At 48.6% G+C, this 19,394-nt stretch overlaps 1 protein-coding gene across 1 annotated transcript in view; it reads right to left on the reverse strand.

Moving 5' to 3' along the window:
- NT5DC4 (5'-nucleotidase domain containing 4) overlaps positions 1-19,394 on the reverse strand; it is a 46,761-nt gene that overhangs the window by 5,955 nt on the left and 21,412 nt on the right. The window contains 15 exon segments of the mRNA XM_047854456.1: positions 99-165; positions 414-521; positions 1,255-1,287; positions 1,839-1,922; positions 2,161-2,214; positions 2,506-2,599; positions 2,940-2,997; positions 3,107-3,198; positions 3,435-3,534; positions 3,619-3,732; positions 3,817-3,890; positions 11,838-11,984; positions 12,184-12,479; positions 12,924-13,047; positions 14,241-14,373. Of these exon segments, the coding sequence (XP_047710412.1) occupies positions 99-165; positions 414-521; positions 1,255-1,287; positions 1,839-1,922; positions 2,161-2,214; positions 2,506-2,599; positions 2,940-2,997; positions 3,107-3,198; positions 3,435-3,534; positions 3,619-3,732; positions 3,817-3,890; positions 11,838-11,984; positions 12,184-12,479; positions 12,924-13,047; positions 14,241-14,373 (1,578 nt within the window).

Here is a 19,394-nt window from a genome sequence, read left to right on the forward strand (position 1 = left end):
TCAGAGCCCCTCCTGTCCTGGTGGGCAGGTTGGGAACATGGGTTCCTAGTCTGGGGAGGGTGTCTGTGGAGGCACGGGGACAAGGCGGGAACTGGTACCTCCAGAGTAAACCACACAGTGCTGGTGGGGCCCCATGTAGGTGCCCACGCGGAGCTTGCCTGAATCCTAGAAGAGGAGAGGGGCACCCTGGTCAGAGAGAGCAGAGCACTGGGAGTGGCCAGGATTACTATGGGGGCAAGAGAGGAAGGAGGTGACAGAGAGTCCCAAAGGAGTCCCCTGGTTCCTCGTCTCCAGGGACAGAGTAGCAGAGAGGCAAATCCCTCTGCAGGGCAGGTCAAGCGTGAGGAACAGGGTCCCTCCCCACCTTGTGGCCCATGGGTCAAGGTAGATGGGGCCTCAGCCCCTGCCCTTACCCTGTTGACCTGTCTCAGCACTGTCCCCTCAGCAAAGAAGCAGGGCTTCTGTGTGTCCACCACAATCAGGTCGAAGTAGGACCTCCAGGGCCTGGCTGAGCCTTCAGCCTGTGGGGTTGTGAAGGGATGGGAGCGTGTGCAGACACACACATACACACACAGTCTGGAACATTGGACCCCGACACACCTCACAGCTCTTCCCTGGCCACCCACCAAGCTCTGGACTGGTGAAAGCTTGCCAGCCCTCAAGTCACATGCCCATCCATGTGTCCTGGTCCTGACTCCTAGCCCTGTACACCCCTGGATTCGAGAACCACATGGTCTGCCTCCCCAGCATCCTTGACCATGACCACTCTGGCACAAGGAAGTGCTCAAAAGGTATTTATGGAAGCTGGTGTTGGACACTGTGCAGGCTCTCCTGTCAGCGTTGGGATATGAGCACAATTGCTGAGTTAGAGCCCTGCTCACCCGTTTGCCTGCCAGTGACACCTGGCATGGCACATGGTGCCACAGTGTATGTCATACACACTCCTCCCCTGGGCCTGCCACAACCTGATCTCACCCCCTTGCACCTCATTAAGCCCTTCCCCAAACAACCGACTGCCTCTTCATGGCTCTCTCCAAGGCCATCAGTGGCTTCCCTGACCCCTTGGCCTGGCTGAGGTCACTGCCTCCCACCCACTGCAGAGGCTCCAGCAAAGCCCATGCATGTGAAATGCCCCCTCCCACGCTTGGTTCTTCCTCAGGGGGAGGGCCAGGCATGGGAGAGGCCCTCAGCACCGTGGCCTGGCCTGGTCCTCCTCCTGGTACAGCCCACCCCAGCCCGGCATGTGGCACTCACCTCACTAATGCCAAACAGGTAGGTCATGATGGCCTGGCAGAGACAGGGCAAGGGTCAGAGCACCCAGGTGGGGTGGGCCAGGGGCTGCTGCCTGCCTGTGCCCTCACCCCACAGGATATGCTTGGGGACCACAGGAGCAAGATGGGGAGAAATTTCTTAATCCACTGAGACCTTAATAAAGGCCAAGAAATAGAGCCCCTGGGTGGCTCAGTCCATTGAGCATCTGACTTCAGCTCAGGTCATGATCTCACAGCTCAAGAGTTTGAGCCCCATGTCAGGCTCTGTGCTGACAGCTCAGAGCCTGGAGCCTGCCTTGGATTCTGTGTCCTCCTCTCTGCCCCTCCTTTGCTTGTCCTCTCTCTCTCTCTCTCAAAAAAAAAAAACATTAAAAAAATTTTTTTTCAACGCCAAGAAATGGAACCCAAAATGCCAACCAGACCATGGGGGTACCACGGCCTTTGCTCTTTCCTACTCCTCACTGTTCCTACAGGGCCTCAGTTTCCTTCAGGGGCCAAGAAAGGCAGATTCCAATGTCCTCTGGGCTCTAATGGCTGAGGGTCCCACCCCTCCATCCACACACTTACATCCGTGTAGTTGTAGCTGCTGTTTGTAGCCAGAAATACTTTCCCAACTTCCTTCATCTTACCTAGCAGGATGGGGATTCGCACCTGGAGCAGAGGCAGAGGTCAGTCACTTCCAGGGGTGGGGTCTCCCCCAGCTGCCCTGGGATCCCTTTCTCAGCTCGCAGCCTCCCAGGCACGGGGCTCCAGGCCAAGCAGGAAAGTTTGTGAGCAAGACGAGGCCACAGAGCTCTGCCCACATCTTGAGCAGGGGAGACAGGGACACAGTTCCACTGCCATGGGGAGGAGGGGGACAAAGGGACAGGCCTGGTCATGACCCACTCACATCCTTCTCCACGTATTTGTCCAAGTCTTCCAGGGTCTTCTCCTTCAGACAGCCCTGCAGGGGGGAGCAGAGGTGTGTGTGTGTGTGTGTGTGTGTGTGTGTGTGTGTGCAGGTGTGCATGTGCATGCATGTGTGTGTGTGTACGGGTGTGCACACATGCATGTTCATGCAGGTGTGCGTGTGCATGCATGCCCACCTGCATGCATGCGTCCAAGGTGCAGGAGCCCAGACCATAGTCCTCAGCGGGAAGGAAAGAGGAAATTCTGTGGAGGCTGGAGCCATTGGGCCATACCCAGCAGAGCCAAAGGCAGACAGGTCAAGGGTCCTGGGGTCCTGGGCACTCACCGACTGGTGGACATTATCCATGGCATCACTCACGTCCTGGAAGAGGCTTCGGAAGGACATGAAGAGGTTCCCATGCTGATAGCCAGTGTCACAGCTGGGGCAGGACAGGCTTGAGAACAAGACAGGCTGATAAGGGGGCCTGAGGTGACCCCTCAGCCCAGATCCTATGCCAGAGTCACCCCTCAAACCACACTGAACTTATGTCCCAACCATGCTGGAAGGGGTATCACCCTGTGCTGAGCGTCATCCCTTGGGAGGGCACCAGTTACAAGGTGTGGGGGGGACAGCCTGCAGTGAAAGCCTTCCCACTGAGTTCCTAGAGCCCCTCAGGAAGGGTCTCTGCTCCTTGGCAGGGACCCCACTTCAGCACTTGGGCTCTGGGCAGTGGCAGCGTCCTGTTGGTGACCCAGGGCTGGACAGTGCACAGGACTCACTTGGTGTAGCGGGAGCAGCCAGAGAAGAAGTCCACCAGGCAGGCACACAGGTAGATTTCTGGGGTGGAGAGGCCAGTCAGTTGCTGGCCCAGGGATCCAGAGCAACCCACCCAGGCCAGAGCTGTGTCCCCGAGGACCACCTTCCATACCCCCTATCCAGCCCTCACCAGGCAGGTTGGAGGGCGTGTTGAGGATGTGGAACCTCTGCAGGTTGTCCCTCTGAACGAACTTGCTGGGGTAGAAGCTCCAGATCTCTGCCCTGGGGAGGGAGCAGGCTGGGTGAGGTCAATGCCCCCTCCCTAGTTCCTCCTAGCTGCGCACTCAAGCCCTGCACTCAAGCTGGTGCCTACCCCCTGCTCCTTCCCACCTCCGCCCACCCCTGCTGTCCCTCTTTTATCCAGCTGGCATTATTGAGCCTCTGCTGTGTCCTGAGTCTCTCCTCCCCCACCTTCTTCTTTCCTCCATCATCCTTTCCCCCTTCCCTGGGTCCCTTACTCCGAGAGGAAGGTGAAGCCATGGGTGCCCAGCCACACGTTCCCATGGGTGTCCACCTTCAGCAGGTTCCCATAGAGCACATCAAACACCAGCCCCCGAGGGAGAGAGCGCAGAGGCTGTGGATGGGGGTTCCAGAGCTGACTACCGGCCACAGCCTCCCACCCCAGCAAGCTCCCGCACCTGGTGGGGAAGGCGGGGTCATAGGTGTAGTGCAGGATATGACGCAGCTACCCAATGCACACCAGACGCTCCAGTAGTAACTCAAAGACCAGTGCCTCATAGGCTGGGGACTTGTAGGCTGTGGGAACCAAGCAGAACCAGGCCGGCTGGTGCCTACCCCCTGCTCCCCGAGCCCCAAATACCCTGCTCCCTCCCTCCCTACCAGCCAGGGTGTAGTCCATGTCAAAGCCAAAGCAGCGAATCTTCCCCAGCACCAACCTGCAATTGACAAAAATCCTGGGGAGGGGAAGAAGAATGTTGGAATCAGCCCCTCAGCTCCCCAAGCTCCGTTGGGTCTGAGTGGGTCTGAGCGCGTCTGAGCACACGCGTGTGAGCATGTGTAAGTGTGGACAGGGAGCTTCCGAAGAGGAGCAGCTCACCATGCGGGAGTGTGCTGTGGGCATCCCTGTGGGTGTGCAATTATCGTCTGGGGTGTCACTTTTTTGAGTGGGGTCACTGTGTCCAAGTTCAGAGATGTGTTTGTCACAAATGGGCAGCCCTGGTCACCATACGGGAGGGAAGTGGAGGGCACGCCCTCCCTGCCTGAGTGTATATTGTTGCTGTTTCCAGGTAACAGGTCGCTGCCCACTTAGAGAGAAGGGGTCCCCATGCAAGCACAGGTGCTTGTCAGCGTTTTGAGTGTCACCATATCTGTGTATTTAAAGGAGTCACCCATGCTGTATAATGAGGAGTATGTCAGGAAATGGGGTGTTTACGGGCTGAGATGCCCCCGAACCCCACCCCAAGTGCCCATCTAGACACCGCTGGTGCCAGTCCTACTTCAGGACTTGAGAGGAGACCAGGCGCTGTGGCTCCCCTTGGGGCTCCCTTTGCTCTCCCCCATCCACACTGGCCATCACCATGAAGAGTGAACAGGAGGCAATGGTTCCTTCCCCAGCCACCTGCTCACTATCAGTGGGAGCCAGCAGCTTCCTTATCCCTCAAACACTTCGGACACCACTGACCCAGCTGGCCCCACCCTGGGCCCCCATCTCCTCTTTTGGGGGAGGAGTAATCCATGTTAGCCTCTGGTATCCCCTCCTTTCTTCAAAAAGGAAAGCAGTTATGATCAAGGAAGAACAATCCATCGATATTATACCACCTCTATTTCTAGGGCTTATGCCTCCAAGGACTTCAACCACCTAGAGCCCTTCAACCCAGGATGAAGCAAACATAGGGGTTACAAAGGCAGGAGACTCATGTGCTTCAAAAAATAAACAAGCCTTGGGGCACCTGGGGGGCTCAGTCGGTTAATCTCTGACTCTTGGTTTGGGCTCCAGACGTGATCTTACGGTCTGCAAACTCAAGCCCGACTCAAGCTCTTCATTGACAGTGTGGAGCCTGCTTGGGATTCTCTCTCTCTCCCCCTCTCTCTCTGCCACTTCCCTATTCATTCTCTCTCTCTCTCTCTTTCAAAATAAATGAATAAACTTTTAAAATACTAATAAAAGAGACTTTAATAAATACATAAAGAACTCAGGACTCTTGCTCTATGCACAACTCTCACACACTTGGCAATCAATTTCCCAGCCAATGACGCTTGAAGGAATAATTGCTTAAAAGCATGCCACGAGCTATAGGAAGTGGCAGATGACAAGAATCTCAGAAAAAATTACAAAAGTGAGAGCAGAGCAATTGAGACCGTTTAGTGTGGAGCTGTAAACAGCTCTGAGGGCCCACAATGCTGATTTTACAAGAAAGCACTGAGGCCTCCATTTAGAACTTTCGTCTGGATTATCTAAAAAGACATATGATGTAGCATGTCCTCTTTTAAAAAAGAAGACAAGGGGTGCCTGGGTGACTTAGTCGGTTAGGCATCCGACTTTGACTCAGGTCATGATCTCACAGTTCATGGGTTTGAGCCCCACATCGGGCTCTGTGCTAATAGCTCAGAGCCTGGAGCCTGCTTCAGATTCTGTGTCTCCCTCTCTCTCTGCCCCTTCCCTGCTGGTACTCTCTCTCTCTCTCTCAAGCATAAATAAACATTTAAAAATTTTAAAAATATATAAAAATAAAAAGGAAGACAAGGGACACCTGGGTGGCTTAGTCAGTTGAACATCTGTCTGACTCTTGATTTCAGCTCAGGTCATGATCTCATGGTTTGTGAGATCAAGCCTTGAGTTGGACTCTAGACTGAGCATGGAGCCCGCTTGGGATTCTCTCTCTCTCCCCTCTCTTTCTGCCCCTCTTTTGCTCTCTCTCTCTCTCTCAAAATAAATAAACTTTTAAAAATAAAAATAAATAAAAAGGAAGGAAAGTTTATGATGCACTTAAAATTCTCTCTAAAATGACTACACTTGGGGCACCTGGGTGGCTCAGTCGGTTAAGCGTCCGACTTCGGCTCAGGTCATGATCTCACAGTCCGTGAGTTCAAGCCCCACATCGGGCTCTGTGCTGACAGCTCAGAGCCTGGAGCCTGCTTCAGATTCTGTGTCTCCCTCTCTCTCTGACCCTCCCTCATTCATGCTCTGTCTCTCTCTGTCTCAAAAATAAATAAAACATTAAAAAAAACTTTTTATAAAAAAAATAAAAAATAAAATAAAATAAAATGACTATACTTGGGGGGCCTGGGTGGTTCAATCGATTAAGCATCTGACTATTGATTTCAGCTCAGGTCATGATCTCACCATTCATGAGTTTAAGCCTGCTTGGGATTCTCTCTCTCTCTCCCTCTCTCTCCCTCTACCCCCATCATGTACTCTCTCTCTCAAAATAAATAAATAAATTTTTAAAAATAAATAAATAAAATGACTAAAGGAAATAAGACACTCTTACAGGGATAAAAATTATCTGGAAAAAACATATTTCAAAGGAGTAGTTCTTTCCTTTACAATGCCAGATGAACAACTATTAGAATGATAAAGCAAAAATATGGAGGTACAGGAGTTACATTCCTTCACTGGATGGATGGATGGGGTGGATGGATGGATGGATGGATGGATGGACGGATGGATGATGGATGGAGGGACCGAGGGAGGGAGGGATGGATGGATAGATGCATGGATGGATGGATGGGTAGATGGATGGATGCATGCATGCATGCATGCATGCATGCCTGCGTGCATGGTTGGATGGATGGATGGATGGATGGATGGATGGACAATTAGATGAGCAGACAGATGGACAGAAAGTGGGCCATAAATGGCAGGCTTTATTGAGAGTGTCGGAGGAAAATCAAGCTTTAGAAATCAGGAGGACTTCCAGAGTCCCCTTCACTCATAACCTTGTGCTTTCTGCTTGTCTTAGCGGAACCTTTTAAAAAGTGCCCTTTCCCATATTGCATGGTTCCTGTCTAGTCAGAAACAAAGGGAGGGCTACCCGGTTATAGGAAATCACTGGGAAGTTCCTAGCCCTCCCACTGGGAGTTAAGTTAACATGGCAAAACTCTTTTTTTCCTATAGCTGAACTTAGGGTTCCATCCCAAGCTTCCCTTTTACCTGAGGACAGGAAGGTCATCCAGTGATGTTTAGGTACACTCTGTCACCTCAGCACTTTCCTGGGCCACTTCTCCAAGTGCACTCTCAGCCATCTCCTAGGGCTGACTGAACATTGTGGGGTTTACGCCTGGCCGTGCTGCTAGTTGGTAGCTGGTGCTGTCCATCACTTCTCCGTGGGGCCTGGTGGCACCTGCAGTGGCACAGGTGGGGGCCTGCACCTCCTTATGTTGCTCTCTGCTGAGGTGGTGAGTCTCTGCTCCCATCCCAGGACATGCAGAGCCCCTCGGCTAACTGTAGGTCCAGCTGGGGAGGGACGTTGGGGCTGTCACAGAGCCCTCTTGGCCATGATCCCTGTGCCACTGTCACACTTGTGACATCTGCCGCATTTCAGAGCCCCTTCAGGAAGAGATTTGTCAAAATAACCGTAAAGAATCCCTGTGAGCCAGGCCTTATAATGACCCCATAAAACGGGCCTACTGCTATTCTGAATTTACAAGTGACCAAACCAAGGCACCAAGGAGTTTAGCATCTTGCCCAGGGTCACAAAACTAGCAAGCAGCAGAGCAGGGACTGAACCCAGAGGCCAGGCACCAACATCGGTGCTCTGGTCCCCACAAATGTTCTTCCAACAGTGTGCTAGTCAGTGCTTCTCAAGCTGTGACGTGCATGGGAACCATCTGGGGTCTGGTTAAATGCAGCTTCTGATTCAGCAGGTCTGGGGTGGTACCCGAGATTTTGCATTTCCGACAAGTGCTCAGATCATCACCAGCATGATGCTGGCCTGCACCACATTTGAGTGGCAAGAGTGGAGTATTAGCCTGCACGTGCAAATCCCCTGGGGAGCTATAAACTTTCTGATGAGTGAGAATCAGCCAGGCAAATGCAGGTAGAGGGGCATTCGAGTCCAGGGTCACCACGGCTAGTGCTGAGTGACAGTGTGGCAGATGGACCCCCTCCCTCTCTGAGATTTACATATAACTGGTCCAGAGATGGACCTAAGCACTGGGCATACTTTACCCCCTGGGTGAGTCTAATGTACAACAAAGTTTCAGGATCTTGCTTTACAAAGACATTTAACAGGGCCACCTGGGTGGCTCAGTCGGCTAAGCGTCCGACTTCAGCTCAGGTCATGATCTCACACTCTGTGAGTTCGAGTCCTACATCGAGCTCTGTGCTTACAGCTCGGAGCCTGGAGCCTGTTTCAGATTCTGTGTCTCCCTCTCTCTCTGCCCCTCCCCTGCTCATGCTCTGTCTCTCTCTGTCTCAAAAATAAATAAAAACATTAAAAAATGTTTTTAAAAAAAGACATTTAACAAATCAAGCCAACACTAGATATATGGGTACACATAAGAGGCTGAAGCCACCTTATCCTTGGGCCTTGGGAATCTTGTTCTTCATGGAAACACCCAGTATTTATTGAAAACTCTGTCTTTACACATGAAACGATGCTCAACATCACTCATCATCAGGAAAATCCAAATCAAAGCCACACTGGGATACCAACTCACACCGGTCAGAGTGGCTAAAATGACAGATCCCGGAAACTATAGATGCTGGCAAGGATGTGGAGAAATGGGAACCCTCTTGCACTGCTGGTGGGAATGCAAACTGGTGCAGCCGCTCTGGAAAACAGTGTGGAGGTTCCTCAAAAAATTAAAAATAGAACTACCCTATGACCCAGCAATAGCGCTGCTAGGAATTTACCCAAGGGATACTGGAGTGCTGATGCATAGGGACACTTGTACCCCTATGTTTATAGCAGCACTTTCAACAATAGCCAAATTATGGAAAGAGCCTAAATGTCCATCAACTGATGAGTGGATAAAGAAGATGTGGTTTATATATACAATGGAATACTACTTGGCAATGAGAAAGAATGAAATCCTGCCATTTGCAGCAACGTGGATGGAACTGGAGGGTATTATGCTGAGTGAAATAAGTCATTCAGAGGAAGACAGATATCATATGTTTTCACTCATCTGTGGATCCTGAGAAACTTAATAGAAGACCATGGGGGAAGGGAAGGGGGAAAAAGTAGTTACAAACAGCAAGGGAGGGAGGCAAACCATAAGAGACTCTTAAATACAGAGAACAAACTGAGAGTTTGAGGGGGTGGGAGAGAGGGGAAAGTGGGTGCTGGGCATTGAAGAAGGCAATGTTGGGATGGGCACTGGGTGTTGTATGGAAGCCAGTTTGACAATAAACTATATTTAAAAAATAAAAATAAAAGCCTGACATTAAAAAAAGAAGAAGAAAGAAAGAAAACTGTGTCTTTAGTTCCTTTTCTCATTTGATTCTCACCTCAGCGTTGTGCTGTGGATATTATTATGATTACCATCCTCTTCCCTTTCTAGAGATGGAAACTGGCCACACCAGGTTAGGGACGTGCTCTAGAAACCTCTGTCATTCCCTGAGCCTTCACTTTTCAATTCACTGATCCTCCTCTTAAAGCCCTGCTGCCACCACAGACAATACTACCACCATCTTTCTGGAAGTTTCCAGGGGAAACATCTCCTTCCTTCCACTTTCCCTGCACTCTGCCCTTGAGTCTCAGTCACCACCCCATCCCAGTTGGTGGGGACCATGGAGGGAGACAGTCACCTCCCTTCTGGGGTCATTGGTCCTTCTTCCACTTGGCCTAGTGGTGCGCAGGGGTGAGAATAGAAATCCCTACAGTTGCACTGGGCCAGGAGCAGCTCCAGGTAGAAAGCATTGGAGGGCAGGAAGGGAGGGGTCAGCAGCCAGATGTTTTTGTTGGGCTCGTAAATCCTCTGCAAGCCTGGCCGCTATCTCCTGTTGCATCACGTAGGACATGTATACAGCATGGGACCTGGGCCTGTCCCATGGTCCCATGGGACATTCCTAGAATGACAACCCCCTCTCCACACAGTGTTTGCAGTAAGCAATCACTGCCCCGAGGGACACCGGGTTTCATGCAGATCCAGTCACGAAAATGTCCATTTCCTTTGAATCCTCCAGTTCTGAGAAGCCATCCTTTACAAAGTCATATAGAAAGGAGAAAAGCCTAAATGTGAAAAGATGACTCATGAAGAGGCATAGGCCACTTCGGTGTGAAGCTCAAGAGCAAATCTGTTATTTTAAAATTGTTGAACAAATTTTACTAACTGTGGTTAAGAAGATGAACTCAAAAACTGCTGAAGACATAGCGCCATCCGAGGAGAGAAAAAACAGAACACAAAACTGCATTTGCACTGGTGTGCCCACCATTTACACAATGCACGCACAAAAGCACTGGAGAAAATAACCCAAAACAAACAACGGCTTAATGTGCATATGAATCATCCAGGGCCTGGTTAAAATGTAGGATTATATTTATTTTTCTTAATGTTTATTTATTATTTTTGAGAGAGAGAGAAAGAGAGACAGAGCGTGAGCAGGGAGGGGCAGAGAGAGGGGGAGACACAGAATCCAAAGCAGGCTCCAGGCTCGGAACTGTCAGCACAGAGCCCGACGCGGGGCTCAAACTCACAAACCACGAGATCATGACCCGAGCCGAAGTTGGATGCTCAACCGACTGAGCCACCCAGACACCCCAAAATGCAGGATTATATTTAATTTCTTGTCTTTAGTATCTAAATTTTCTGATATGTGACTCGATAATACAAAATAAACTGCATAAAATGACACGGAAACTCAAGAAATACTTAACGCCAAATGAAACCAGAATATAAATGTTATGTAATTACTATTTAATACTTTAAGTAATTTTTGTTTTTGTTTTTGTTTTTGCATTCCACGAGCACCTGTCCTGAGCCAGGCACTGAGCACTGAGGGATAAGCAACCCAACAGTACTGCCCACCGTATAAGCCAATATCTAGCACCCATATCCTGAGCACAACGTGATGCTGCCCATGAGGTCCAGAGGCAGCCAGCCAGAGGGACAGGGGAACACCTCTGTTAGCGGGGAGGGCAGTTCCAAGAGAAGGTGACCCCCACCTCTTGAAAAGAACAAGAGCTCCCCAGGCAGACCATGTGAAGAATTCCCAGCAGAGCAACTACAGGAATGAAAGGAAGAAGGGGTGCGATGAGCCCCCAACTGTTTCTGGGGGACCCAAAGACGTAGGACAGGGGAACAAGGCCAGATCAGGAAAGGTCCTATGTCCTACTAAAGAACTTGACCTTGACCCTGTAGGTGGTGGGAAACCCTGGCAGCATTTTGAGCAGAATGAGGATAAGATCCCCCATAGTTTAAAGCTGCCTCTGGTGGCAGTGCCAGCTAGGACAAGGGACAGCTACTGGCAAGTTACTGCAGTAGCCCAGGCAGGAGCTGTGGCACGCCTGAATTAATTGAGAGGGGAAGGCTGGCCAGAGAGTCACTGGGTTAGTCAGGGCCTGGGGACCGATTAACTGCGGGTGATCCTAAGGAAGGAAGAAGCTAGGATACTCAAGAGGCATCACAGCAGGGGCCACCAACCCAGAGACAGCAGCAGGAAATGAAGGGGCTTGTTGGGAGAGCATGAGGCAGGGAGAGGGCTCTGGGTCTACAAACCCTCACCTGAAGCCCATGGGGCCAGATACATTTCAGAATTTAGTATTTCCTGAGTTTAAGAAGGTAACACATGATTTACCATATATATGCATGATCACACCCTTGATGGGTCTGAGACAACAGCCCGCAATCAAACGCATTGACATTCCTGCAGCCAACATATAAATATTCATTCACATGAAGTGGGCATAAAAAGACAACAAACAAGTTCATGGCAGGGCCCAATCAAGGCTTACCACCGAATGAGTTTGGGAAACCCTTTCATGTTGGGGTCTAGGGATTGAAGAGGAAGGATGCTGCATCCGTATCTGTGGTCGCTAATGATCCAGCAGGGCCCTTCAGGAGAGACGAGAGCTGAGGACGGAGCCCCAGAAACAACCACACTGAGATGGAGACGAGAGAGGAGACAGCAAAGGAGGCTGAGAGGGAGCTGCCAGGTTTGTAGGACGGAAGTAGGAAGGGCTGTCCCAGAAACCACAAGAGGAAAGAGGGAGCCGGGAGCAGGGACAGTGACACAGAAAGGCCAAGTCAGAGAAGCCCCAAATGTCCCCCTACATAAGGCAAAGGTAGGTCATAGGAGACCTGGACCAGTGAGCCATGAGTGGCAAGATGACAGCAGCTAAGCGGGAGCAGAGGGCAGGGAAGCAGGAGCAGCACGGGAGAGGCTCCCCTTTGCAGGAGTCTTTGCCACAGAAGAAATGAGCTTGGGCGCAGTGGCCAAACTGCCAAAGCCAGAAAACATGGCGGGGGTGCCAGACCGGGGGGTCAGTGAGCAAAAAGAGGGCGAACGAAGGAAAGCGGGTTATGGAGACGATGTGTATCCACCAACAGACGTGGATGAGAATGTCCATGGCATCTTTATCCATAATAATCCCAATCTGGAAACAACCCAAATGCCCGTCAGCACCAGAACGGACACGTCCACCTGTTGGAACTAGCAGTGAAGAGTAAACTGTGCCATCCACACTAGCAGGGCTGAATCTTACAGACACACGAAACAGAAGAATTCATGTACTTTACTCTATGTACGCTCTACCTCAATTAAAAAAATTAGGGTTGATGGAATTTAAGGTTTCAGGGGTGGAGCAGTCTGGGAGATGAGAAGGCCAAGTGTTGTCTTGCAGGCTGGAGCCAAAGTAGGTCCAAGGGAGCCTGACAGAGTTTGGGCGGGGAGGGAGCTCTGTGCTCCGAGGACACAGAAATCACTCGCTAGTTTACACAGATGATTGTAAAACAGGTCGGAAAACTATTCTTGCAAGTGGATTGGGCAGCAGTGGTTAACACACGGGCTCCGCTCCACTGAGGCTGCCCGGCGTCCCTACCCGGACTGTGCGCAGACCTGACTCCCCATCTCCGCCGCAGCATTCGCTGGGCAGTACTGTGGACACCGCAGCCACCACCACTTGCTCGCCGCCCCCCATCCGCACACCCTCACAAGGGCCAAACCTGGACACAGATGTGTTCGGGACACCATATGAGGGGAGCGGCCCTTGCCGACCCCGTTTACAGTCAGGCTGGTTGCAGGCTCCTTTTACCCTTGGCTTGAGCTCCCAAGGAGCTTTCTGAGAATTCTCCCTCCTCCATCCACCCGCCAGCCAGCCGCTCCAGGGCCAGCATGCGGATGACACAGGACTCACCGAGAAGGCCTCAGGGAGCCACGAACCATAGGTGCCCCGCATAGCAGCCATTATCATTCCAAATAACTATCAACCAAAAATGCTTCCAGTGTTTCCTTCCTGAGTCTTACTTTTCTCTTCCACAAAATCGCGAGGTCTATGTTACTTTTTGGAGGGACACGTTGGAGAGACATGAGGGTGGTCGCTCCGTCAGGGCAGGGTGACAGTTCACAAATTTGTCACATCCAGACTAAGCGAGGCACAGCAGCGCCCCACGAGGCCCAGGGCGGCAGCCCAGGTGCGTCTCTGGGGTTCTGGGCAGCACAAGCTAAGCTCTGTGCAAAGATTCTAGGTCGGCAGGAGTCCGACCTAATTAAACACACGGGCTTATTCTTAGACAAGGAGCCCCAGTTAAGGCCCCAGGGCAGCCACGGCGCACAGGCACAGCCCTAGAGGTGACCGGAATAATTATTTTTTTTTAAAGAGCTGTTACTTACTTCTGACATTAAAAGTCATACATATTCATCATAGGACATGTGGAAAATACAGAAAGTGCAGAAAAGAAAACGCCATCCAGAGATAACCACTATTTTCGCTCATTTCCTCACAGTCTTGTCCTATACACATTTACATGCTTGACACTTGGCGGAAATGCTTACTCATGTAATGTAAGTGAAAAAATATGCCAAATTATCAAGAGCATGATCTCATATTTGTTACATAAATCAGGAATGTCACATGGATATAGTCTGTATCCTGTTGATTTCACTCCGTATCAAAATGCAGACATCTCCCCCATTCATTCAACATTCAGCTACTTGAGTTTTATGGCTGCAGAGTATCCATCATATAGAATAAAGTATAAACTACCACCCTGTGATGGGGCACTTAGGTGGTTTCCAACTTTTCAAATAACTCTATTATGAACCTCCCTGCACATCTCCGATTATTTTCTTGACCTAGATTTCCAGAAGACAAAGTATTTTAGGACTCTCATTATACCTTGCCAAACGGCTTTCTCACCATTTGAAGGAACCGGTACGGCCACTAGCACAGTGGGGGATATCGTACTGCTCGTGGCATATCTTGACTCCTGTAGTAACAACCAGAACTTCTTTATCACTTGGTGGGAAATCCAGATCAAACACAGAGGCCACTGTTAGCAGGTAACGAGCTCCTCAGAACCATCTTGGACTCTGACTAAGCACAGCCCTGCACTGTTTCCCCACATAAGTCGGTTTTCACAAGGTGAGGCTGCTGTAACAAACAATCCTAGAGTTTTAGGGGCTTACAACAAGGAAGGCTTATTTCCCACCCACATGACTCATAAGATGTGGTTCGACTGCAGCTTTTTTCCTAATGTCTTCTTGTTCTGGGACCCAGGCTGACCGAACAACCCCCGTCTCCATTCTCATGTCCAAACACAAAGAGACTGAGCAGAAGTCCACCCTGGCTCTGATGGCCTTGACTTGGACATGGCAGGCATCAACCCCACTCACTTCCATTGGCCCAGGGAGGTAATGTGATCGAGCCTGATGCCAATGAAGTGAAGTGTCTACTCTTCCCACGGGGACGCACTGAAGGTGCGTTGGGGAGTACAGAATCCCCTACAGAGTGGACAGAAAATACCTGGGAACAAAATTACAATTGACCACAGCCATGAGCCCTCAGAAACAATGCTTAGTATGAGCCATCACCTCCTGGTACTGAAGCTGACATCAAGAACGTTCGGCAATCAGAATCCTTCATCATACTGGAAATGCCCATACCCTAAAAGTTTCCCTGGTGGCTGATGGAGGGGGTCACCTAGGTTTGCCTTCTGTGCAAATACAAGAAAAAATACATATGTTTGTGTGTATTTGGGTCTACATATTTATAGGTAACTCCATTGGAAATAGTAAAGATACATTGTTAAATTTTTAAAAGGCAAAAGTGGGGTGCCTGAGTGGGTCAGCCTGTTAAGTGAATGACTCTTGATTTTGGCTCAGGTCATGATCTTGCAGTTCGGGAGACTGAGCCCTCTGTCTGGCTCTGTGCTACAGCCTGCTTGGGATTCTCTCTCTCCCCCGCTCTCTCTCTGCCCCTACCCCACTCTCTCTCTCTGTCTCAAAAATAAATAAATAAACATTGAAAAAAATATAAAAAAATAAAAGGTAAACAGAAGCCTTATGTAAAGAGGGCTACCATTTATTTTTAAAAGAGACAGAATACATAATACATATAATTTATGCTTATATATGCATTAGATATCTTTAAAACATTAATAAGAAGCTGGTAACAGTGGTTATTTTAGGAAAGCGAACCAAGGGACTGATGGCGGAGGGGAGAGACTTACTTTTCACTCTATATTCGTTTCTTTACCATTTGAATTGTTTTCCTTGCATCTGTATTGCCTTTAATTGCCCTTTTCCAATCCTTTCTCCTTCGGCCAGCACAGTGTCACTCCTCTTCCTCCAGTTGCTCCCGCGTTAGGATGCCCTCACTCCCACACCTAGGGCCTCAGAAAGCTGAATTTCCAGAAAGCACTGGAAACCCCAAGAAAAACAAATAGCAACAGTTACAAAGCAAAAAAAAAAAAAAAAAAAAAAAAAAAAGTTCAAGCTCCAACAGGCCAGGCCACCTCACATGGTTGTGCAGATCATGCTCGTGACTGCCTACCAGAGAAAAACCCCTTCCAGGAAGGTGAGATCAAAAGATAGAGCTGAACTGCTCTTGCATGAGTCAGGAGTCTTGCTCCCGAGAGACTCGGAGAGCAAAGGAGACAGAGGGAAAGCAGCAACATTTGCAGAGGAAGCCAGTAGTGCCCCAAGATAGGGCAGTTTAAAGACGGGGCTGCCTAATGTGCCCCTGGCTGCCAAGACCCCTCCTCTGTCTTCCTCACATCCCCAGGTGTGCTCCAAATCTTCAGAAAAGCCTCCTGGACCCAACATGCTTGGTGTGAGCAGACCCCTTTGTAGAAATATAAAAGGCTAAAAAAAATAAAAATAAAAAATAAAAAATAAAATAAAGGGCTGACATTTACCATCTGGATGCGTGGAACAGGGACAGAACCCATGGGGGCGGGAGCTGAAGTCAGAGATAACAGGAGAACATAATCCCCAGGGAAATGGTGAGGAGTCTGGAGAGTGCTTTGGATTTCTAGAGGGCATGGGATGTGGAGTTCAAATCAAGCTGCCATCTAGACAAGCCTGGAGCCCACAGCAGTCGCTGGGTTTCACAAAGGTGCTTGGAATATCCTGCATTGAGTGGCTGTGGTGAGGGTGCTCTACACACCATCAGGAACCCATGACTGGGATTATCAGGGGAGGCTCACATTCTCGGACGCCTTTTCCACACCCTGGAAAACCCCAAAGGCCAGCAGTGCTGTATTCACAGCACATTTGCATAGGACACTGTGTCACTGATCTGGGACACTTTGCTTGATTACCTGCACGAGCTCTTGGTGCAGGGGCCACCTCCAGGTGGACTGGCACAAGCTCCTGGGCCCCCTGGTGTGTCCCACAGAACCAGAGACCAACCGCATGTTATTAGGGCTCCATGAAGCAAAGGTGATATAACTGAATTTGGGAACCCCTGGAATAAACAGGATTTGTAATTGCAGGACCTGGAGGGAAGTTTGCTAATGAGAGAAGTCAGACAGAGAAAGAAAAACACCATATAATTTCACTTATATGTGGAATCTAAAAATATATATATATTACAGGGCACCTGAGTGGCTCAGTTGGTTAAGCGTCCGACTCTTTGATTTCAGCTCAGGTCATGATCTCATGGGTTCGTGAGATCAAGCCCCACATCAGGCTCTGCACTGACAGCGTGGAGCCTGCTTAGGATTCTCTCTCCTTCTCTCTCTGCTCCTCCCCTGCTTGTACACTCTCTCTCTCTCAAAACAAGTAAACATTAAATACACACACACACACAAACACACACCCACACACATATTAAGAAAAGAAACTAAGCTCAGATACAGAGAACAAATTGGTGGTTGCCAGAGGTGGGGGGTAGGGATGGGAGAAACGGGCGAACTGTTTTCGTGGTTTTAATTTAAATAAATTAAATTTCTTAAAAAGTAGGCAAAAACTACAGAAGGATATACTGTAAAAATTAAAAGTTCTCTCCCCATTCTCACTGGCCAGGGGTAAGCGCTGTTAAGTTCCATCTATCCTTCCAGACATTTTCCTATGTACAACTACATAGACACATGTATGCATATTATATTCATAGAATTATGGTATGTGTATCACTATTCAGTAACTTATATCATCTGTTAACTTGGACATTCTTCTACATAAATACATAGAAATCTACCTCATTCTGCTTAGGCCCAGGATTTTTAAAACCACATTAGAAATGCTTGTCATTTGTGGCTCAGTTGGTTAAGCATATGACTCTTGATTTTGACTCAGATCATGATCCCAGGGTCATGAGATCAAGCCCCGCAATGAGCTCTGTACTGAGCATGGAGCCTGCTTAAGATTTTCTCTCTCCCTCGCTCTCCGTCTCTCCCCCTTGTCTGCACGCGCGGTCTCTCTCTCAAAAAAAAGAAACAAAAAGAAATACTTATCATTTGTTATAAAATTAATATGTGCATACGGTACTAAAGAAATTTTTAAAATAAAACTGCAGATACCAGTTGTCACCTATCAGGTCGGCAAAAATCCAACACATTGACAACCCAACCCGTTGGCGAGGCTGTGGGGAAAGAGGAACTTACATACATTCTTTGTGATAGGACGAAGTGGTACAGCCGTTTGGGAAGGCCATTTGGCAGCGCCTGTCAAAATTAAGAGAAACTCTTTGATCCAGCAGCTCCACTGTTAGGCTGCAGATTGACTTGCAACGCTATCTGTAATAATGAAATAAATAGTCTTTACTCGCCGACAGAGGGCTGGTTAAATAAATAAGGTCTCTCCCATAATGGAATACTTTATATACGTGGAATTATGGAAAAGAATAATGAAGCTCTCTGTCTCCTAATAAGGAAAGATCTCCAAGGTATACCAATAACTAGGGAGGAAACAGAGGTTGCAGAACAATTAGTGCACCATATTCTGTGAAAAAAAAAAAAAAGAGGGAGATAAGAATCTATATTCATATTTGCTTGTATTTTACAAAGAAACTCTGGAATAATATATGAGAAACTGAAAATAGGATTTTAGAGGAGAGAGAAGGTGGGAGGAATTAGAGATGGGAAATAAGAGAAAAAAAATTTTTCACAGTACATTGGCTCATATTTTTGGATGGTGAGCCATGTAAATTTCTTACTTATTCAAAAGATGAAATTAAAAACTACAGGGAAATGATCATAGAAAGAAAGTGTGATTACAACCAGATATAAAATTATACCCTGAGCACAAGTCATTATTAGAAGGAAAGATGTATTTTTAACTTAGTGGGGAGAAGACAAATGCATAAGACCCACACTTTGCAAGATAATTTAAGCTGTATAAACATGCCAAACGCTAATGGAGTGTGGTAATATGACAAAGTAAAGTGATGAACACACCCAGCAGTTAGATGCCAGAGAGCCAGCTGAACCACCAAACTATGAGAAATTGTGATGTACATTTCATTTCTATTCCTGTTGTTACTATGGAAAAAGCAAAGTTTTTGCTTGTCTCTTAGGTATAAAGAAGGAAGGAAGGAAGGAAGGAAGGAAGGAAGGAAGGAAGGAAGCAAAGGAAGGGAGGAAGGAAGCAAAGGAAGGGAGGAAGGAAGACTGAAAAGAAGAAAAGCAGGCAGGAAGGATGTCAGTCAGGAAGGAGGGAAGGAAGGAAGGAAGGAAGGAAGGAAGGAAGGAAGGAAGGAAGGAGGAAGGGGGGAAGGACCAATGAGCTCATTGGTAACGTAAACTGGAACACCCTTTTCACAGGGCAATTTTACACTTAACACACATGTCCTTGACCTGGGAGTCCCTTTTCTGGGAATGTACCCAACAGATATATTCCCATGGCTATGTAAAAGGTAATTAATGTGGCATATAAAGATATGTAGTGCAGCACAGTTTATAGAGCAAAAAGCTGGAAGCTACCAAAATCAGCAGAAAAGTGGTTAAATTATGGAGTACAGTAAAACTTTGGATTGCAAGTAACTTGTTCTGCAAGTGTTCCACAAGACGAGCAAAATTTCTAATAAATTTTATTAGAAATAAAATTTAATTCTAATAAATTTTATTAGAAA

This window comes from Prionailurus viverrinus, chromosome A3 (assembly GCF_022837055.1).
Source record: "Prionailurus viverrinus isolate Anna chromosome A3, UM_Priviv_1.0, whole genome shotgun sequence".
Lineage (NCBI taxonomy): Eukaryota > Metazoa > Chordata > Mammalia > Carnivora > Felidae > Prionailurus > Prionailurus viverrinus.